The 21259-nt window shown below is 37.0% G+C and overlaps 2 protein-coding genes and 1 long non-coding RNA gene across 5 annotated transcripts in view; 1 reads left to right on the top strand and 2 right to left on the bottom strand.

Annotated features, from left to right (window-relative positions):
- Positions 1-278: 278 nt before the first annotated feature.
- LOC139687804 (zinc finger protein 98-like) lies at positions 279-6850 on the bottom strand. Of its 2 annotated transcripts, none has more exons than XM_071585114.1 (5): positions 6592-6850; positions 6249-6419; positions 4139-4342; positions 3453-3576; positions 279-1753 (listed from the first exon to the last, which is right to left on the bottom strand). In XM_071585114.1, the coding sequence occupies exons 1-5, from the start codon at positions 6724-6726 to the stop codon at positions 795-797; spliced, it is 1593 nt and encodes a 530-aa protein (XP_071441215.1). In that variant the 5' UTR covers positions 6727-6850; the 3' UTR covers positions 279-794. The 2 variants fall into 2 exon arrangements, with proteins under 2 accessions (XP_071441215.1, XP_071441216.1); XM_071585115.1 differs by having other exon boundaries at positions 279-486.
- A 4983-nt stretch (positions 6851-11833) lies between these two features.
- On the top strand, positions 11834-13508 carry LOC139687805 (uncharacterized). The gene is made up of 3 exons (XR_011700665.1): positions 11834-12007; positions 12193-12351; positions 13402-13508. It is a non-coding gene; the product is annotated as an uncharacterized lncRNA (long non-coding RNA).
- Positions 13509-20499: 6991 nt separating this feature from the next.
- The window catches only part of LOC139687802 (zinc finger protein 431-like), a 16883-nt gene continuing 16123 nt past the window's right edge, over positions 20500-21259 (bottom strand). For both annotated transcript variants that reach the window (XM_071585112.1, XM_071585111.1), the window contains exon 5: positions 20500-21259. This exon is cut by the window's right edge and continues 543 nt beyond it. In XM_071585112.1, coding sequence (XP_071441213.1) covers positions 20712-21259 — 548 coding nt within the window. In that variant the 3' untranslated portion in view covers positions 20500-20711.

Raw genomic sequence — 21259 nt, 5'->3', positions numbered from 1 at the left:
GATCACAATTTTAAAAATAATCCATAATGCCAAACTCAAATAACATATCTTCCTTACCCACCTTTTAGGTTCCAGGGGTTTCTCTGTGAAAACAAACTCCAATGACACCAATTATAATTAAGGAAGAAAGTTGTGATCACCTAGTATGTATTATGAAAGCAAACATTACAGTTCAATATCTTCACAAATAAATATGTCAAGAATATGTTACAAAAAATTGATGTATTCTCTCTTAAATATTTATTAACTGAGTATACATATTAGTTTGCTGTTGTGAGTAACATTAATATATTTTTTACAAGTTTTCATTAATACCACAGGTTGAGAAAACTAAATAAATACAATATTATCATATACAGATTAGATATGATTTCTTAAGTATACATGACTTTGGGTGTCTATTAATCTCCTTCTTTCTAGCACCCTACATTGATATCAGCCTTGGCACTGCTCGTCCCAGAAGGAAGTGAATGTGTAATCATGTACCTATAACCATCAATTGATATTAAGTTAATATCTACATACACTAGTAAGATTACATCTATTCATCAATGAAGAAAATCTCATTGTTCGGGTTTTTCTCTTTTTGGGCATATGCCCTTTTAGGTGCTGATTACGCCTGAATATCTCACATTAGTACAGGCTTCTCCTCATTATGGATATACATATGACCTTTAAGATATTGCTTCAGAATGAATGTCTTTGAAAATATCTCATATTTGTAAGGTTTTTCCCTGTAAGGGTCAACTTATGATCCTCAAGAAGTCATTTCTCATGAAATCCTTTTAAATATGTCATTTATGAGGTCTTTGTCCTGTGTGTATCAACATGTGCCTCTTAAGATTTGCCTTTACCGAGAATGCCTTGGAACATATCTCACACTTATGAGGCCTTTCACCACTGTGCGTCAAGCTGTGCTCTATAAGATGTTGTTTTGCTGTGAATGCTTTTGAACATACCTCACATTTGTGTGGCTTAAACCCAGTATGGATAAACATATGAACTTTCAGAGAATGTTTTAAAGTGAACGTTTTTTGACACACCTGACATTTATGAGGCCTTTCCCCAGTATGGGATAACATATGACCTTTAAGGTGTAGCTTTCGATTAAAACCTTTTAAACATATCTCACATTTGTAAGGCCTTTCATTAGTGTGTGTCAGCATGTGCCTCTGTAGATGTTCTTTTTTTGCAAATGCCTTCAAACATATCTCACACTTGTGTGGCCTTGCGCCATCGTGCATCAACCTATGCTCTATAAGCTGTTGTTTTATTGAAAATGCTTCCAAACATACCTCACATTTATAAGACTTCTTCCCTGTATGTCTACAAATGTGATCCTCAAGATGTTTTATTAGAGTGAAAGTCTTTTTGCATATCTCACATTTGTAAGGTTTCTTCCCATTATGACTCAACATGTGACACTCAAGGTGTTGTTTCTGATAAAAACCTCGAAAACATATCTCACATTTGTGAGGCCTTTCACCAGTGTGTGTTAGCATGTGCCTCTTCAGTTTATACTTTTGTGAGAATGCTTTCAAACAAATTTCACACCTGTATGTCATCACATCTGCTGCTACATCACTTGTGCACTCAAAAGCCCCAGTATCAACACCACTTCTGATTTCTTCTGCCTTTACAGGGTGCAGAAGCATCATGTGAGCTTCAAGGATGGCTTTTTGTACAAATCCCTTATTGCAAATTTGACATTTGTGCAAAATATTCCCGACAGCATCCTGTCCTTTGCCATCATCTGAAAGAGTGATGTTATCTCATTTTCACTTACAAGAGCTATATAACATTTGTACGGCACAAAAGAACACAAAATATAATATAAAACATAAAAAGGCTGTCATATTATAGATTGTTTGAGCTTTTGTCCTTCTCTAAGGCCTTGGAAGGAAACTAAGGAGTCTGGGAAGGAAGAAAATGTAGGGCATCCTGGTACAGGAATTAAAAATGATGGTTTAGAGTGATGTTTAAAAGGAGTGGTAGGCTAGTATATACAAAGATTCGAGAGTTCTTACCCCTCTCTTGGTGGCTGAATTGGGTAAGGATTCTAGGATGGTTAGAGAAGAACACTGGTCAAAGGAAGGATTGTTTGGATGCAAAAGGATAAGAAGAGAAGAGAGTGAGGCAAAATTACAGGAGCAATGATGTGTGTACATTTGAATGGATAAGCGGGTAATGCATTCTCTTACAAAAAATGAAGTGATTTGTTTACATGACAATATTTTAGCTCTCTCTCTTTCTGCAGACCATGGTTGTGCAACATCACAGTCACCCTCAGCAAACACCTCCATAATCTATACCATGCACTCCACAAACGTAGTTCTCCAGAAAAGCTCCTAGAGAATAAAATCAAACATTTCACCTGACATCACAAACTACAGAAAAAAACCTTACATCTGATGCAGGATTCAACCTTTGTACCACCTATTTCCTGGGATCCCACAGACTGAAATCCTTTCTTAAAGAAATGTGGCCTAATTCACATGAAAATAATGATACCTCATCCTTACAGCTTCAATGCCCCTCTATCATATACAGATGAACTTCAATTAAAAAGCCTTCTGAGATCTACCAACCTTGTTGCACCCTCTCCCTAACAAATTTTCTTATATTTCCCTTACTTGCAACTGACTTCAATATACACATGCTTATCAGATTGACTCCTCTCTCTTTATTTCTCTCATTGCTCTCTCATCTCATTCCAACATTAATTGCCTCTGAAAAGGGCATGGGAGTGATGAGTGGCTTAAGGATGAGGCAGCAATTTTAGGAGTGGATTGGTTAATTTGAGGTTTGATAAGTTGATGGTATGTTTGAAATTAACAGGGGCATTTTGGAAAAAGGTTGGTGGTGAATTGTTTTTGATGATAGGGAATGGGTTTTTTAGGATCTATCTCTCTGCCTGATACCTAATCCAGTCTTAGTGGCTGGATCTTTCATCTTTTGTTTTGTGAGGCTCAGAAACATGGTCATTGAAACAAGATGATAGGCCTGAATTGTTTGCTTTTAAAATGTGGGTTTATAGAAAGTTAAATGGACAGAAAGAAAAACAAATGTGGAAGTACAATCAAAAGAGTAAGTAAGAGGGAACTGCTGAGAGAAATCTAAAGGAAGAAAGAATGATCGATTCAGGGTTCTACTCAATCAAATGTTATTAGCCAAAGCACTTGCAAAATGGCATGCTTGCACTCTACCCTGACAAAAAATTATCCTTATATCATAACTAATGTTTACAAAATTGGATGGAATATTAGCCAAAAGTATTGAAATGGCATTAACAAATTACCTACAAATACAAGGTACTTACAATTTAATTTTTGAATAAACAGATGGTATGTCCACAAACAGTTTTAAATCACTAAAATGGAAACACTGAGGGCAGTTAAAAGAGATTTGCATGAAGCAATAGTGAAATATTAACAGTTATGAGGCCTCCTTACCTTGGTCCTGCAACAATTCAGCTCCAAGATATCCTTCCTCCTGAGGAACATCAACATCACACTCTTCCTTAATAAATACCTCCTCATTAAAGGACAAGTTTAATTCTCCATCTTCCAAAGGGTCCTGCAAGAACAAAGACCAACATTATAGATGCAGAAATGTCTAAATATGTCCATAAAACTAAAATGATTAATGGAAGTTTACATCCTCCTAACCACTACTGCAAACAGAACAACAGCAACTGTAGTCCTTAAGGGTCACATTAGGTGAAATTAAAGGAGAGGTTTACAGGAAAAGTCATTTCAATGCAACAATTTCAGAGTGTAAAAATCATTCGCCTTGACTGGGATACGAACCCAGATCCCTCAATATCCGGTCGAGTGCTTTAGCCACTTAAGCTACCGAGGCGTCCTCTTAAACTCTGAAATTTTGGGGTTTACCCCAAAGGTGTATCCCAGTCAAGGCGAATGATTTTTACACTCTGAAATTGTTGCATTGAAATGCACATTAGCGGATGACTCCGTTAAAAGTTACCGTTGCGGCATCTCCCGCAGTTTCTTTGGAATTAGGAAAAGTCATGTTTAGAAAGAAGATATTTCAAATTTAAATAGTATAGTTAAACTTTGTTTAATACTGGTTTCAAAGCACAGATGGCTAATAATAATAACATGAATTGCACACTCACCAAATTCCTTGTTTCATCATTACTGGACAAATGACTGTCATAATGACTATCTATATACTTTTCTGGAGTATCAGAGCATAGACTAGGAGGGTCAATTTCTTCTTTGACAATGATCTTGCCATCTCCGGCATCCACAGCATTGCTATCAACAGCATCAGAGGCCATTTCATACTCATTGAAGTCTTTCTGTATCTCACTTGGAAACTAATGCAAATAATGCACACTTTACAATTTAATACAGGCAAATGATAAACCTTTAAAAATATTAGCCGTTTAAGACACTATAATAAAAAATGTTGGAAAGAGCATTTTTATTACTGTAATGTATTATTGTTCAATTCTTTCCCCTCCACTTTCATTTGTTAAAATTATTAGCGGCCATCCAAATCATTCAACAGGCAGCAGTATATCTGTCATCCCTCTTAACCGTTGCTGGCCAATCTATATGACTATCATATTCCATTGAACTACTGAATGCCTAAACCTTGCATGATGTACCATCAACCATATCCCATCCTGGCCTTTTTGCACCCTTGTTGCCTTGGCTCAGGACATCACTCTCCTCCTTATAAACCATAAATGCAGTAATAAATGGAAAGTTTGTTTAAGTAGTTAACATTAGAGTTAACCCAATACTAATCCCTGCATAGCATTATGTGATATTCACTCATTAGCAGGGTATTAATAATGGGAGGAGGTCTGATTCTTTTCCTGTGTCTACCTACAGTTTCCCAGGATGACATCTGGTATCCTGTTAAGGATCAGACAGCTCAGGTGAGCAGTTTAGGAGAACCACAGAGATGTGTTTAGAAATCAAATCCAGGCTTCCGGGTAAGTAATCCAATTTTTTAATCCTTGAGTACTGGGGCAGCATTTACTACATATTCTTCCTTTGAACCATGTGCATAAATTAAGAAAATTCCACATTGATAACGTTTCATTTAACTTCTAATAATGCATTTGAAAAACCTTCGCTATAAGGTTTTCTTACATAAGCCCTGGCACTAAAAAATACTGAACCAAAAACCATGAATATTCTTGACACTAAATATCAGGTTGGCAAAAATATTGAATGAAAATGATGATTAAGCCATAGTTAACATAGACCTTGCAACTGGTAAAACATTGTTACTAAAAGTACACACACAGAACTGACAACCTTCATCATTATACAGGTCAACATGCTACAAAACAATCATAAGGAAAAGTAAATCGATAGGATATACCATTAGTTATAGGATATAATAAGGCATGTGTTCCTGGGAGAAAACATTTGACAGTGATTTCAGATTGAAATGCGATAAAAGGCAAAGGAAGAGATGGTGATGAGGTGGGGAACTACCATTTAGGCACAAGGAATATCCACAGGGATGAACGAATTCAATTTTGCAGGATAAAGACAAGGATTGGTCATCAACAAACTTTGTTTTCACAACACAAAAGGCATATTGATGCATTAAAAATGCCAGATGACTCAGAAAGGTATCAGTCATATTATGACTGAAACCTTTCTGAGATTTTGGTAGAATAAAGTATAAAGATTTAAATAATAAACTGAGAGAAAAGAAGTTAGTGTAAAAAGAACCATTTAGAAAACCCAGCCTGAGTATATGAAAAGTCTAATGAGTTAAGGTGAAATTGGTGCACAATACAGGAGGGAAGACTGATTGTCATTTGTCCAATTTCATCGGCTTGCTGCTGCACTAGACTACATAAATAAATAGGTAAAATCTTTTCAGGCAGCAAGAGGGTATAAGAGCTGTTTAAGTTATTCATTCAAAAAGCCAATAGTTTGCGCCGTGTCTAAATGATTTTCGTCGTTCATTTTGGTAAGTAAAAGAAATTTTAATTTTAAACCTTTTTAAAACAAACAAAATTAGCACTCACGCCAAATTATCTAACTATTTAAAATTTGAATGCTTCACGTTTTCCCTGCTTAAGGAGTGAGTATTCTCACCAAAATTTTAAATAACTGGGTTGGATCATAATGAACGTAGTGATGCGAAAATGAATTTTGTGCATACTAATCACAGAACATATGACGAAAATTCCTTATTGACCAAAGATGCCTTCACTGTTGACATAATCCATTGTTATGAATACAACTGACCTCTTCACGATTGGCCATCCTATCTTTCGTTGTAGGATTAAACCCCTTTTGGATGCGATTCTTGAAAACAGACAAACACTCCGCACATCGACGCTTAAACAGCCGGAATTCCGTAAGCTTCTCCATGCAGGTAGAACACACCAACCAGGGATAATTTGCATCCTCCACAACCTAATATAGTATTTAATAAACATATATTAACCACAGAAAGCACGAAACTCCTTTTTCCAAAATGAGAATATACATTTTGACATTCTACGGATTATACAAACTACTGATTCATGTAACTAAAGATTTCTTTCAAATAAATTTAAAAAAACGTCAAACAGACAACTTAACTTACTTTAACTTTTATTAAATCCTCAATAGTATTTTCCATCATGAATTGTAATTTTCTATTCTCGCCGAAAACATTGATCAACACTCCACGACTGTTTAAACACAATCTGCACACTTCATATTCGGCTTTATCGCACATTCTGATCGTTTTACAGTACTTCGAATGATTCAATGGACACACTAATGTTTAAATTATAATGGTATCTGCCAGGATTTACCGTACGTAGCAATAAAAAATATTAAAACCCCAATGACACGCAATGTACACAAGTTAATATCTATCCACTTGCATTTCGCTCTTCATCTGTTCTTTTACTTTGCGAAGTTCTGGTTAAATTCAGTGGAATGATACGGAAATAGAGGATCCTGATCCGGATCACTCATACGAAAACCTTTCTCTGAATAATTAGACTTAATCAACTATCTAGGTAAATGAAAATTACAATTAACCTTTTTTTTTTAGATGTTATCGGTGTAGCACAGGCGTCGTTTAATATTAAAATGACAACAGGAAAGACTAGAACCTGTTCGTTAATGTGCCGTTGATTCGTTTCAAAGATTCAGGTCAAAAGATTCATTACTTACGACGGCAACTTTGATAGACTACTATAAATGTATGCATGCATTACCTGTCGTAGCTATAGAATAATGTAAAAGTATTACAAGTTCTGTTGTGGCGTATTTCCATGCACTTCCTTTCTGAATACAAGTCAAAATAACGCTTCCGACGTTGCCGCGGCCCCGCTGCTTACAAATTCGAAAAATGTGATGTAATGTATTTAAAAAACTTGAAATAGTGAGAAGTTAATAGTAATCATTTAATTATTAATTGGTAAACTTATTCACTGCGATTTGGCTATAAACATACATACTAATGTAAATTATACACCTTACGTCCCAATCCTATTGTCAAAGTTGTGAAATGAATCTGAAATGTTGAACTATTTGAATAATTTTAAACTGATAATGGGGATATGAAAATTGATGAGGAAGAGTAGGTGGGGATTAGATCAAAGTATTGACATGGGAGAGGAATTTCTCTGAGAAATTAGGTTGATCAGTATTAGTACCTATTCCATGGAAAGGAAATCTTTTATTTGTAACGAAGACAGAAATATAGGAAGTTTGACTTTTCATGCTGCTTGTAGCGACAGCCGACGCGCTCGCGCCTCGACTCTCACTTGTCCGCAATTGCCCTAGAGGGCCGAGCGGCAATTACCCCGGACAAGTAGTATGCGCGCGTGCCATGCTGCGCGCTGGGACTGCGCGCCCGTCCGAGAGTTGTTGGTCTTCTCCCCTGCACCTCTTACCAAAGAAGGGAGACGAGTGGCGCCCCTGTGGCGATTATCGGGCGCTTCATTTGAGGACCATCCCGGATCAGTACCCGGTGCCGCACATCGAGGATTTTGCCCTCAACCTCCTTGGTAAGACAGTGTTCTGCAAAGTGGACCTAGTGCGGGCATATAATCAAATTCCCATCAACCCGGAGGACATTGGGAAGACAGCCATAACGACACCGTTTGGCCTGTACGAATTTACATCCATGGCGTTCTTTACATTCCAACGTTTCTTGGACGAGGTCCTACGGGGACTGGATTTTTGTTTCGCGTACATCGATGACATCCTGGTGGCGTCCACTTCCGAGGAGGAACACACGACTCATCTCACCCAGCTGTTCGAACGTTTGAAAAAATCTTTTGAATCGTTTGAAAAATAACTTCCAGCCGGAAGTTATTTTTTAGGATATTCTGTGTCTGGGAAAGGCACTAGGCCGCTCCCAGAAAAAGTAGAGGCCGTTAAGAGTTTCCCTTTACCGCAAACGGTGAAAAGCCTCAGACATTTTTTGGGCCTAATAAATTTTTACCGTCGTTTCCTGCCCGGCACCGCCACACTCCAGGCGCCATTGAGTGATCTTCTGAAGGGAAATGTTAAGGGCAAAAACCGCGTACCGTGGTGTGTTACTTCCAAGGAAGCTTTCGAGGCGTGCAAAGAGAGCATTGCACAGGCTGCACTCCTCGCTCATCCAAATGTCAACCTACCTCTGGCAGTGTTTACCGACGCTTCGGACTTCGCCATTGGCGCGGCTCTCCAACAGAAGACGGCAGGATGGCAGCCTCTAGGTTTTTTCTCGCGCAAGTTGAACGGCCCACAAAGAAACTACAGCCCTTATGATCGCGAGCTGTTGGCCGTGTACTAGGCGGTGCGGCATTTTCGCCACATGGTCGAGGGAAGACAATTTACGGTATTCACAGACCATAAACCCCTCGTTTTTGCCTTTCGCCAGAAACTTGATAAGTGCTCCCCAAGACATTTCCGCTATTTAAGTTACATTAGCAAGTACACGGTGGACATAAAGTATGTCGCAGGAAAGGAGAACGTGGTCGCAGACACATTCTCGCGTGTTGAAGGAGTTTCCCCGGCGGTGCCCCACGATGTCCTCGCGCAGGCACAGGAAGGTGACGAAGAACTTGCCGCACTCATCCGCACGGATTCATCCTCCCTCGCGCACCGAAAGGTCAGCCTCCCCGACAGTGACGTTTCCCTGTACTGTGATTTTTCCACCCCAACGGCTCGACCTTTTGTCCCAACTGCATTACGGCGGAAAGTTTTCCATTCACTCCACAGCCTATCCCACCCTGGCTGTAAGGCATCTGCGCGGCTTGTGTCGGAGCGTTTTGTTTGGCCATCAGTCAAAAAAGACTGTAGAGAGTGGGCACGAACATGTTTATCGTGCCAACGTTCAAAAGTTTCAAGACATGTTTCTGCTCCCATTGGTGTTTTCCCCACTCCCACCCGTAGGTTCGATCACGTACATTTAGACCTGGTTTTCCAGAGGTTTCCGGTACTGTGTGACGTTGATCGATCGTTCCACGAGGTGGCCGGAGGCCATCCCGATCGAGGATACAACAGCCGAGGCGGTGGCGCGAGTCTTTTTCCGCGAGTGGATCTCGCGATTTGGTACCCTCGAGCGCATCACTACAGACCAGGGCCGCCAATTCGAGTGTCAGCTTTTTAGAAAGTTGGCAGACCTCTCTGGTGCCACTCACCTAAGAACGGCGGCCTATCACCCAGCCTCCAACGGTCTTGTTGAGCGCCTCCACCGCCAAATGAAGGCCGCAATTCGGTGTCACGAGACAGAGGATTGGGTGGACGTACTGCCTGCCATACTTCTGGGTCTCCGTTCAGCTTGGAAGGAGGACCTAGAGTACCGCAGCTGAGCTGGTGTACGGATACCCGCTGCGACTCCCGGGTGAATTCCTTTCCCCACCGCAGGACTTCAGTATGGGTGACCAAACTAGTTACGTGGTGCAGCTGAAGAAACATGGCAAGATTAAGCCCGCAATCCGTTACACGACACGGCGTCCGGCCAACTTTCGTTTTTAAATCACTGAAGTCCTCATCACATGTTTTCGTGAGGGTTGACAGAGCCCGCGGCGCCTTGCAGCCGCCATACGAAGGACCCTTTGAGGTACTTCAAAGGGAGAGCAAGTTTTATTTGCTTCGCATCCGAGGCCGAGAAAGGCGAGTATCCATAGATTGCCTGAAACCGGTCTTCATCATCGCCTGTGAGATTCCACACGGAGCAGTGGGATCACCATCCCCCACCCAGTTATCACCGACAACGGCTACACCCGTAGTGACATGGAGAGCTCCTTTGGCGAACCAGGAAGCCCCTCAGACAGCACCGGCACCCCATGCAGCGCCGACACCCCAGGCTCACGTTCGCCCAGCTGAGGGGCGAGCAACCCGTTCCGGAAGGAGGGTCCGTTTCCCAGCGCATCTCAGAGCCCTAGAGGGCCGAGCGGCAATTACCCCGGACAAGTAGTATGCGCGCGTCCACCGGAGTGTCTACATCGAGTCCGTCCGTCGCTTTATCGAGGACCTTCCTTATTGTACTCGTACTTAGTCGCTGCAATAAACAGTACTACCTGATATCACCAGCATTATTCCTACCTAACCGCGTGTAACCCTACACTGCTAACGAGATACACAAGGTCATCTACAAGAGGATGGGGAGCAATAGCAAAGGAATAATACTTAACATATGCTCAGTTTGGGTTCAGGAAGTGGGAGAGCATTACAGTAATGAGGCCACTAATCCGTAAAGGAAGAAATGTAATACAATCAGGATGTATTTTCGTGTTCCATAGATGCCGAAAAGGGGGTTTTGTGGCATATATTTTGAAAAACTAATAATTAAAATGAAGAAAAAATTCTAAGATCGGGGGAGGAGGAGATTAATCCTCAACCAGTTCATGTCTCTGACTGATATTAGGTGCGAGTGGGGAACGGGAAACGGGCAGCGTTAGAAAAACTACTATGGCATAGGGTTTATTTCATTATTGCCTGTGTTTCTGATACGTTTAACAGGAACATGTGGAGACGGATGGAGGTGAAGGGCACAGAAAATAAAACAGGGAAGAGGGGAGCAGATTGAGGATTGTTTCTACATCATGTTTGTTTGCACTTGTATATCATTGCTTCTGCTTGCATTGCTGCTTCAACGCCACTGGTACACTCTTAAGCCTCAACACCACATCTAATTTCCTATTCCTTCACAGGGTGTACGTCCATTGCGTGAGCTTCGAAGATGTCTTTTTATTCCGGCGTCAGAACAGTTATTTGGCTATGAACAAAAGTGCTATTTCACCTCTCTCGGTCCGCAGTACAATGTAGAGCTTGAGAAGAAGGATTTTAAAGGCTCTCTAATAATAGGCAAAGAAGTTTGAAATACATTAGTTATAACTACATCTTCCTAATTAAGGTAATGTATTAAGTTCATCATCACATTTAAAGTTAAACTTTAATATTTTACGCAAAAAAAATCATGAACAATATGCTCACTTCGAATAATGAATCCTCTAGTAAATATATATTCCAGGAATCAATTTTACTAATTATAGCATCGCTTCAACGGGATGAAAATTGTTGGTTGGCATACAAAATAAAATGAAATACACTCTTATGCTTCAGCTAACGTATTGTTGGGTTTAATGCCTCATATTTGCAGATCCAAGTACTTGTATAAGTTCTTGGTTTTTCAATAGCATTATTAGTTGAAAGGAATCATGACACTCTATTGAGTGAGAGTTGACATTATTTTAAGATATTGAACTTTATTTGCTTAAAGTAATCACCTAGTTCCAAAACAAAACGATATCGATTCTCAAACTTGCACTTAGTTATCGATTCAGAACGAACGACCCATCGAAAAATAATCGGCCATTTTGAAATATATTGTTTTAGTCAAGTTGTCAGCGATGTGAATTTTGGCAGTGGGAACTGCCACTAAGATGCCTAGACACGAAAGTTTGAAGTGTAGATTATGTCTTAGCCGTGGTGGACGGTTCACATATATCTTTTATGAAAACAGTGATGCTGAGATGCTTGTGCGGGAAGCAATAAAAGAGTTATTGAAAGTAAGCTATGCGTTCTATGTTTACCTATTCTTCATAATAACGGTTTTATCGTATATTTACGGCTGAATAATTTGGAGTATCCGGTGTTAGCTCGAAAACAAGCCTCTTCATTATTCAGTCAATGCTATGAGCTTCTGTAAGAGAGATTTCTACGTTTTAATACTTCGATAATCTTGTTTTCGTAGGTAGTGAGGGCTAGGAGCAACCCGTGGCCGTTTTGTTATAAAGGCTTTAAATTGCTGACAGATATGTACATGTTTAAGCAGCGGTGCCATGAAAGCCGCCATCTATTGAACAGGTGAAGGGAATGGAAACAGGGAGAGAGAAAACTTCGTCGCACAAAGGTCAGTCGGGTTCTACTTTGATTTGTATTTCATAATGTTCTGAGCAATGTCCTGGAAAACGTTTCACGTCAACGACATTTACTTGCAAATTAGACAATGAAAATGTTTATTTTGAATTAGTTTCCTCCCTAGTGTACGAAAGTCTCAATGACTTATGACCAAATGACTAATGCACTGCATTGATGTAGAAATTTGGCATATTGTAAGCATTAACTATGTTCTTGGGGAAATTTTGAAAACCTTTTTAATATATATATATGTCGAAAGAACTAATGTTATAGTGTACCTGGCATGGAATTTTAAAATATACGAAAATATTTTAAAGAATTAAGCAATCATTTTCCATAGTTTGTGAAAAAGCAAGAAAGATTAATAATTTATAAATGTTCATGATTCGAATAACCTCTTGTGTGAAAATAAAGTCTTTTAGGTTGTAATTCTTGTTTTAAAGTCTGTGAATTCATATAATTTTAAAGAAATTGCCTCTAATTTTAGTAATTCTATAAATAATTCAGTGAAATATACATGCACATAGTTATTGTTCAGCGATGTTAAAAGAATTTGTAGGAGTTGCATGTGTGATTTGTGTTACCAATTATGCAGCCTAACCATCTACCAATCATAGTTGTGCAAGGATTAGAAAATAATGTAGGTGCCGAACCAGTAGTATGTGGAAGGTAGGAAATAGATTGGTCATTTTGATGTTTTATTTATTTATATTTATAAGCTTTTTTCCATTGATTACTTCTATTTAATAAGTAAGGCATGTTTCAGAAATTATTTGGTGTCATTTTTTCTGAATTTTTTAAGAATTCGTTAATATTTTTGGAGCAAAACTTCTTTTAACTTAAAAATGTCCCTTCTTAAATATTTATTAACATTTACCAAAGATTTTATAATGGTTACACTTTTTCATATCAAAACAGACTTATGAGGACCCTGCTTATATTTTTTTCCACAAAGGTAGCATTGAACATTCACTAGATAATGTATATTGCCAAATAATCCTGTTTTATTTTTTAAACCTATTTCTTCGCTCATGTTTTGTAGAGGAAGTGAAAGGTAGAGAGGGAGTCCAATGATGCCTCAAATGAATGTGATATGGACATTGCCCATTGTGGAATAACCACTAGAGGTGCAGCAATATTGCAGGAAAGCAGTATGATTTTTTATCATAATTCCAAATAAATCACAAAATTAAACAAATTCACGATATAGAATAATTTTTATTCGTTGATTGTGGAGTGCCTGAGATTTATCTTATTGCTTCATATATGTCAAATATTGATATTATTTTATTCATTTTTGTTTGAAAATACCTTAAAATAATTCTCCTCTTTAAATGCTGAAATCGGCTATCAGGGAGTGTATTTTTGCATTTTATAATGGTTTCTATTATAAATTGGTTTGACATTAATCCATCATTGTTAGTGGCACATAATAAAATATTAGAGATGGATATTAGGAAATATTATTACAATTGTACTGAGATGAACATTTCTACTATTCCTGCTAGAGATCGAACCATTAGCATTCAGAAAGCAATTATTGGTAAATAACACATTAATACTTGATATGATGGATAATGAAGCATAAGGGGGTAACATTGCCAGTAACATGTTTGCATCTTGGTCTGAGTGTTAAAACATTTCCAATTTTGTAAATTAAACAATAAATATCTACAATTTATGCATTGAACACAAATTTAGCATATTAAATGGATTATTGTCTTTTTTAAAATTTTTAAAGGTGCAAACATCTTCATTATTTGGTCATGAAATCTCCTTTTATTGCATTAGATTAAATATTTAAGGTGTATTGAAGGCTTTTTGAGTAGTTTTGGAATGTGACATTTAGGCCTCTTAATTAATGCAAATGATGCAATTCAATTGGCTAATTACCTACCTCACTCATCTGGCACTCTATAAAGGACTTCCAGTTGAGGTCACTTCCTGTCTTGAAACTCTGGACAAAGCCCAATGACATATATTCACCTCCTGACCAGCTGCAGCCTCCAGGTAGATGTGCACTTCATTTAAAAATAACAATTTTCTTATTGTCAAGGTCTCAAATTAATGAAATGCAATCCCTTCAACAATTGCCTCATCTCTCAATAATATATAATTACCTACATATGACTGTATGCTCACCAAGTTATTAAAGAGGACATGTTCAGTAAAATGAACATGGAAATCATCTATGTTATACCAAAACTTCCTAGTCTACACTTAGGTAAAATATATATGCATGTTTATTCAATTCCAACACCAATTTCATATTAGTGCTTTGCTTCCAGAAAACATACTACTGTGCATTTCAACACCAGGACCAAATTATTGACATCATTGCTTTGAAAGTAAAATTGTCTGGTATCTAATATGCAAATAAAAGATACAAATGATTAAAATTCACCCTGTCATCTGATATTGCCAATCCAGAGAAAAATAAAAGGTTGACAAACAGGTTTATATGATTTGGCTTGAAATAAACAAAGCTAAAGGTTTTCCCAAATGATTCAGGAGAACCACAGCTGATGGTATACAGAATAGGAACAAAGATGCATCAAGTAGCCCAAAAGTTGGTAGCAGTGATTTTGGAAGCACAGAAGTTGATGGTGAGATATCAGTGTGCTACACATAGAATCTAAAGCATCACAAAAGGATCACAAAAAATCTAAAGCACTGTATTATAGGTACACAGACTGCATCAAAGGAAAATTTTCTGCTTGTGTACTAAATAAATCTGTACATTTTCAAATAAAAAAGTGATTATATGTCCATTGTATTGCTCTCATTACATCATCCAGGATGTGATATAGAGGTTTAAATAAAAAAATCTGAATATATATCAGTTTTACAATTTATTATCTTCAAAACAATATCATAAATGCACATCAATATGTTTAGATTGCTGACAAGTCTGTACATATTCACAAATAAAAGTGAATGCATAAATATTGTATGGTAAAGGTATAACAATTTATCATTTTCAAAAGTATAAAATGCATTATTATTGTTGCTATTAAAATGAGATAGGAAAAGCCATTCCTGAAACATGCCATTTTGGATTTTTTAGAGTTTCTCATCATTCAAGTCACCATCTCCAATTAATACAGTCAAAAATCATTATTCACAAATTTTATTAACTCTCTTAGTGCGGCAGGCCGATATATCGGCTTTTGTATCCCTGGCGAAAAGTGCGGCGGGCTGATATATCGGCTCTTGCATAGGCTATTGTTTAAATTGCTGTAACTTTTGGTTTTTTCTTTAATAATTTATGGTTTTCGTGCTATCAATAGGGTGAATTCCATACAATTACGTTACTAATATTTTAACTTTTTATTAGCAATTTTAAATGCTTTTCTAAAAGTATAATTCTTACTATACTTTTAGGTTCAGTTTTGTACATGTCGGGAAGCTCAGCCTAATTGTCAGCTCGTTTTTTTTTCTTCGTGGTCTTTCCACTATGAAAAGCCACTGAAAGGCTACTAATCTGTGTTCATCTGAAATCTCTTGAATGTGTTATGGTGTCTTGGTGTTGATATATAACTGCTTATTCAGACCTTGTTGATACGATGGAAATGAGAGCACTGCTTTGTAATAATTTCGGTTTCTCTTGCTGTCCATCCTATCTAATCTTTTGCACTGTGTATTGGATTACAATGTCAGTAATTCTCTGTGAGTTAGAGCTTTGTTTTTTTCTGCCTTTAGATTGTAAGCATATTGCCGCAGTCTCAAGGAAAGGGGAAATGTCCCAATTTGACTCAGTGAGATCAGCCTTTTCACCAAAATCGAACTATGCAGAGGCTGACAAAAAACTTTGCAATTCACTGGTTTTTCTTTATTTATTAAAACTTTTTCTACATGTCTTTTTGATTCTTTCTTATATTTAAATATGGTAGTTTTATAGAAAAATGTTTTAAAAAAGTATTAGTATTGTGTCTAAAAATCGAAATATTATTGCTAAAAAATATTCTTCAAATTAAAATACTGTAATAATTACATTTCTTTTTCAGATAATGTAAATTTAAACCATCATAATTAACTACAATATTTTATTTTAAAATAAAAAAACTGCATATGGATATCTAAGCAAATAACTTCATAATGTTTTTTTCCCAAGGTGATACATTTTCTTAAATTACCCTTCACACTTCATACTAGTACCCCTGGAATTCCCACTGCACTAAGAGGGTTAATTGTACACCGATTACCTAGCTTGTGAGCACATTTGCTGGTGCCATATAATATACTCTTCATGTGCACCTTTTATTAGACAATTCTTCAAGGATGGACAGCGATACATTTCCAGATTACCAACATAAATACCCATGGGGAGTAATTTGTTCAGAAAAGTGGACTTTTCTTTACTCTTTGTGAAGAGGAAATTGAAATTTTGGGTATATTGCCACAAAATTTTCTCTAATTGCATATACTCCATATCCCCATTGTGAAACCATGATAATTTTTCTTCATACACAAATGTTCTCTCGCTTGTGGCAACCCAATTGGGGATTTGAATAACCATGTATTACAGCAACACCAACAATCCCTAATTCTGCCACAATACACCCCTAGGTTCCGGTAAAGCTTGGAATTCAGTAGTACCACTCATATCGAATAATTTCCCAGCATAAGGCTGTTTCATCCAATGCCAAAGGTTGAGAGATAATCAACATTTAACTAGCAGAAAAATCAATTCCACGCCAGCAGTTATACATGCAGTAACACATGTGCAGTTACACATGCCATTCACTTGATTAATTACACTTTGAATCCCAATCTGGAAAGATCTATATTTACCATCTACGAGTATCTACATCTATCTTGTATAGGTGGCAAATATAGATCTTTCCAGATGTCCTGGTTATCACTGGGTTGGGATTAATATATAAGATGGATTTGTGGAATATTTTGACTCATATGGATTGAGCCCTTTGTTTTTCTCCATTTTGGATTTTTTAAAACTTTTTGTTCTGTTCATAATTGGGTTCAGATACAAAGCTTTCATTCTGCCATTTGTGGACAATATTGCTATCTTTCTGCGATTAGTAAATCCTTATGACAAACCTTAGAACAATTCCTCTCCCAATTTCACTACATCATACCTCGTCTCAAAAGTAATTTGTTAATATCATCTGAACACCTTTGGCTAATATTTAATCCATTTTTATGAAAATTAGTTCTCATTTCTTTTTCTGGGTATAGTCTGCAAACATGCCATTTTCCAGGTGCTTTGGACTAAGGCTATTTGATTGACTACACTCTGAATCCATCTCTCCTGCCTCCTTTTGATTTATCCCAGCAGTCCTCCCTTACTACCATTGGAACTTCCTGGTTTGTTTTCTTTTTTGTCAACTTAACCTTCCTATAACCCTTATTTCAAAAGTATCCAGTCTTCATGTTTCAATGACTATGTATCTAAGCTATACAAAGTCAAAGCTGAATTATCCAGCCACTAATTTAAAAAGGCTTGAATTGTGATGATGAATTTCTGCTGTGTTAATCCTTAACCACATTCCCTAGGTTGGTATCAAGGGATTTTAAGAACCAGGAAGACAGATCAATCCTAAAAAGCTTCTTCCTTATCTTCAAAAACCTTAAATCAACTGCTAACCTTTTCTTCAAATACCTGTCAGTTACTTTCAAACATCCAGCCAACTTATAAGATCTCCTTAAATCAACCCCTAAAATCCCTATACCATCTCAAAGCACTTTCCATGCCCTGAAGTAAACCTAAATGCAAAACATGTCTGTTTTTCAAAACCCATATCCCATCCCTTTCCTTCTTGCTGTTTAAATCTCTCCCACCATTTTCCTACTCCTCATGCACTCCTTGCATTGTAATTTTCCTTCTTAAGTGCCAACTATGCCCTGCTTTTTATGTTGTACAGTGTACCTCAACTTTAAATATTAAAAACAATAACTTTCTTGTGCCTCAAGCAATAATTCTTTCCTAATTGAGATGCTGACAATCCTAAAATGCACCTCTAAGCACAAAACTTGCTTTGATTAATGCTATAGTGTCTCAATTTTAGCATTCTTCCCACCCTCTGACTGATCACTCTAAATGAAAACAATAAAGTAGGCATATATACCTCATTCTATGATTTTCGGAAAGACCCATGTATTACATTAAACATAAATTACCCTATATTCACATATTTTGATCCATCCTCTTACTCTTCATACCTTCCTCATTATTCTCACACTTCTATAAATTGTCATCCCAACACTTCTTTGCTCCCTTACTATCTTCATTTTCTATCCAGCATTGCTGACCCCTTCTTTTAAAACCTCTTCCTCAGGTCCATCCATCTTTCCCTTGAGAATACTTCAAGTAATGAGTGACAGCATTGTGTATCAGTGATGTTGTTCTTTAAAGCCTGACCAGAGAAATATCAATGATATCCACATGAACTGATAACCCTTCTGTTTGTCTGTTTATAAGTCTAGAATACTGCAGTGATGTATTTTCATTCTAATGGTGTGAGCATTAGTACTTTTATGCCATTTTAATAAACTGAGAATGAATACATCACTTCCTTACTTTATCTTCACTCATTTATTATTCCATCTCTGTGCATTGCATAAATTAGCCACATATGAATTTATCAATTGGCTCATGTTTAAGTTTTTTGCTGGTATAGAAATACTCTGTAATCAGAGATTACTTAACTTCGACAATCTTGCATTGTCGTATACCAATTGCAATTTCATTTTATTATATGACAGTGCAAAGTGAGCAAAGTAGAACAACCAGAGTGAGAATGACAAAATACCTCATCAGCATACTAGGGCTGAGTGAAGGGGTGTTCAAGACACCAAAGATGTTGACTCTAGCCCTAAACCAAAACAAAGCTAGGCCCGAATGGCTCTCTGGAGAGCCATTTTTCAACTCTTTTGATACTTGGTATCCTTTTTAGAATATTTGAATGCCAATCAATGTCAAATTTCTTCTAATTAAGATTACTATTCTCAACTTACAGGAACAAAAAATTACCTACACAGCATGTCTGTGAGGAGAGATTGAACCTTACCAGATGGGTACACCCTTGTACAAAGGTAACTGAACAAACAAATGGAAAACTTAAGCCAGACAATGGCAGGACATACTGCAAAAATATAATTGGATATGTTTGGAAGTGCAGCATAGACCCATGCCCTTCTAAGATTTCTATCTGTTCAAAAACCTGGAAAATGAAGTGCATGGCCAGCAAGTTCACTTGCTGACCAAGGTAGTCTCTAAAAGACTTATTTGCCAGTGATTCAAAATAAAGGACTTGTTAATAGGAAGTATAAGTGTCCCTTAATGTATATAATGAATATGTGGACAAGTTAAATATCAGTTCAAGGCATTTCAATTGATTATTATTGACCTTCCAGCAAGCTTTTTTTATTAATATTCATATAATACACGTATCTTTTAACTTGTTAACTGTTTAAGAGGATGCCTATTCTTGTATGTTCAAACTGAAAAGTATTTTCATAAAAAAAGTATTATTTGATGAATTTTTTAACTTTTTTCTAATCCAGTTAACTTTTTCAACTGAAATACTTCTTTATATACATGTTCTATGACTTACTCTGCATAAATTTCATATTCCCTTCAAATATTTCATTCACATATCTTTCATATTACACAAGGTTCATTATGAAAGTAATGTGCATGGTTTAATGATTTTGTACTGTGAAACCAGACAGGAAAAATGGTGGGAGATCAGCTATTCAAACACAAATTGTCACCATTTTGCTCCAAGCAGTGAGTATGAAAAGATATTCCTCTGTGCATGAAGCATTTTTTGACTTTATAACAGTGCATGACATGGTCAAGCCCCAGTATACCCTGGTATACTGGAGCTCCAGTATATCGCTTACCCTGGTATACCATGACCTTTATGTTAATTTAGTTTATAATGAGGACTATACATGAAAAACTGACAACCAACTGGGTTGGAGGAGCTGTTTCACTACCCTGCCATTGAAAGTCATGTCACAATTAAAATCACCAACCTCTTTTATTTTGATCCAGGAATGCATCATTTTTTATTTGAAACAATTTTCAAATGAAATGAAAATAATTGTCAAGAAGGGTTTCATTTTTCCATAAAATGGTAACACGTAACAGTTTTAGTTTAGTTAACATAAATAATCAATTTTTATTGTAATTTTATTTTTCAGCAAAATGTTAACAGGTGATTTATTATGGCTTCTTGACAAAGTTGGAATATTACGAGAAGAGTTTATGAGTACATTAATCAATCCTTAGCATCGGAATTATATATCACTGTTCATGCACTTAAGCTAAATATCTCCTAAGCACCTTTTGGGAGATATACGTAAATATGCAGTGGTGGCATTTCAGGTGATTGTTCCTTGTGCATGCAGCTTCTTGTGCTGGTTGAGGTTGCTTTTATGTTTGAATGCTTTTGAACATATTTCACACCTATGATGCCTTTCAACAGAATGTATTAAAGAATGACTCTCAAGGTAATTTTTGCGAGTGAACCCTTTAGAACATATTTTACATTGGAATGACCTCTCACCAGTGTGTGAAATAATGTGCCTCTTAAGAATACTATATTGAGTGAATGATTTTGAGCACATCTTGCACTTGTAAGGCCTTTGACCAGTGTGCGTTAACATGTGACTCTGAAGAACTTCCTTTCGATTGAATGCCTTTGAACATATTTCACATTTGAATGATTTCTCACCAGTGTGTGTTGACATGTGTCTCTTCAGAGCACCTTTTCGAGAGAAAGCTCTTGAACATATCTCACACTTGTATGATCTCTCATCAGTGTGTGTAATCATGTGTTTCTTTAGAGTTCCATTTCGATTGAATGATTTTGAACATATTTTGCATTTGTATGATTGTCTATTGTTGTGTGTTGACATGTGTTTCCTAA

Source organism: Hetaerina americana, unplaced genomic scaffold (genome assembly GCF_022747635.1).
Source record: "Hetaerina americana unplaced genomic scaffold, ioHetAmer1.1.p SCAF_2, whole genome shotgun sequence".
Taxonomy (NCBI): domain Eukaryota; kingdom Metazoa; phylum Arthropoda; class Insecta; order Odonata; family Calopterygidae; genus Hetaerina; species Hetaerina americana.
Note: the sequence above shows the minus strand (reverse complement) of the source record. Positions and strands in the feature narration are given on the sequence as shown.

Coding starts and splice junctions, on each gene's coding strand:
- LOC139687804 (XM_071585114.1), bottom strand. CDS start 6,726: ATGTGCGATAAAGCCGAATATGAAGTGTGCAGATTGTGTTTAAACAGT. Junction 6,420..6,591: donor AGGATTTAATAAAAGTTAAA/GTAAGTTAAGTT, acceptor ATACTATATTAG/GTTGTGGAGGATGCAAATTA. Junction 3,577..4,138: donor ATGATGAAACAAGGAATTTG/GTGAGTGTGCAA, acceptor TTGTTCTTGCAG/GACCCTTTGGAAGATGGAGA.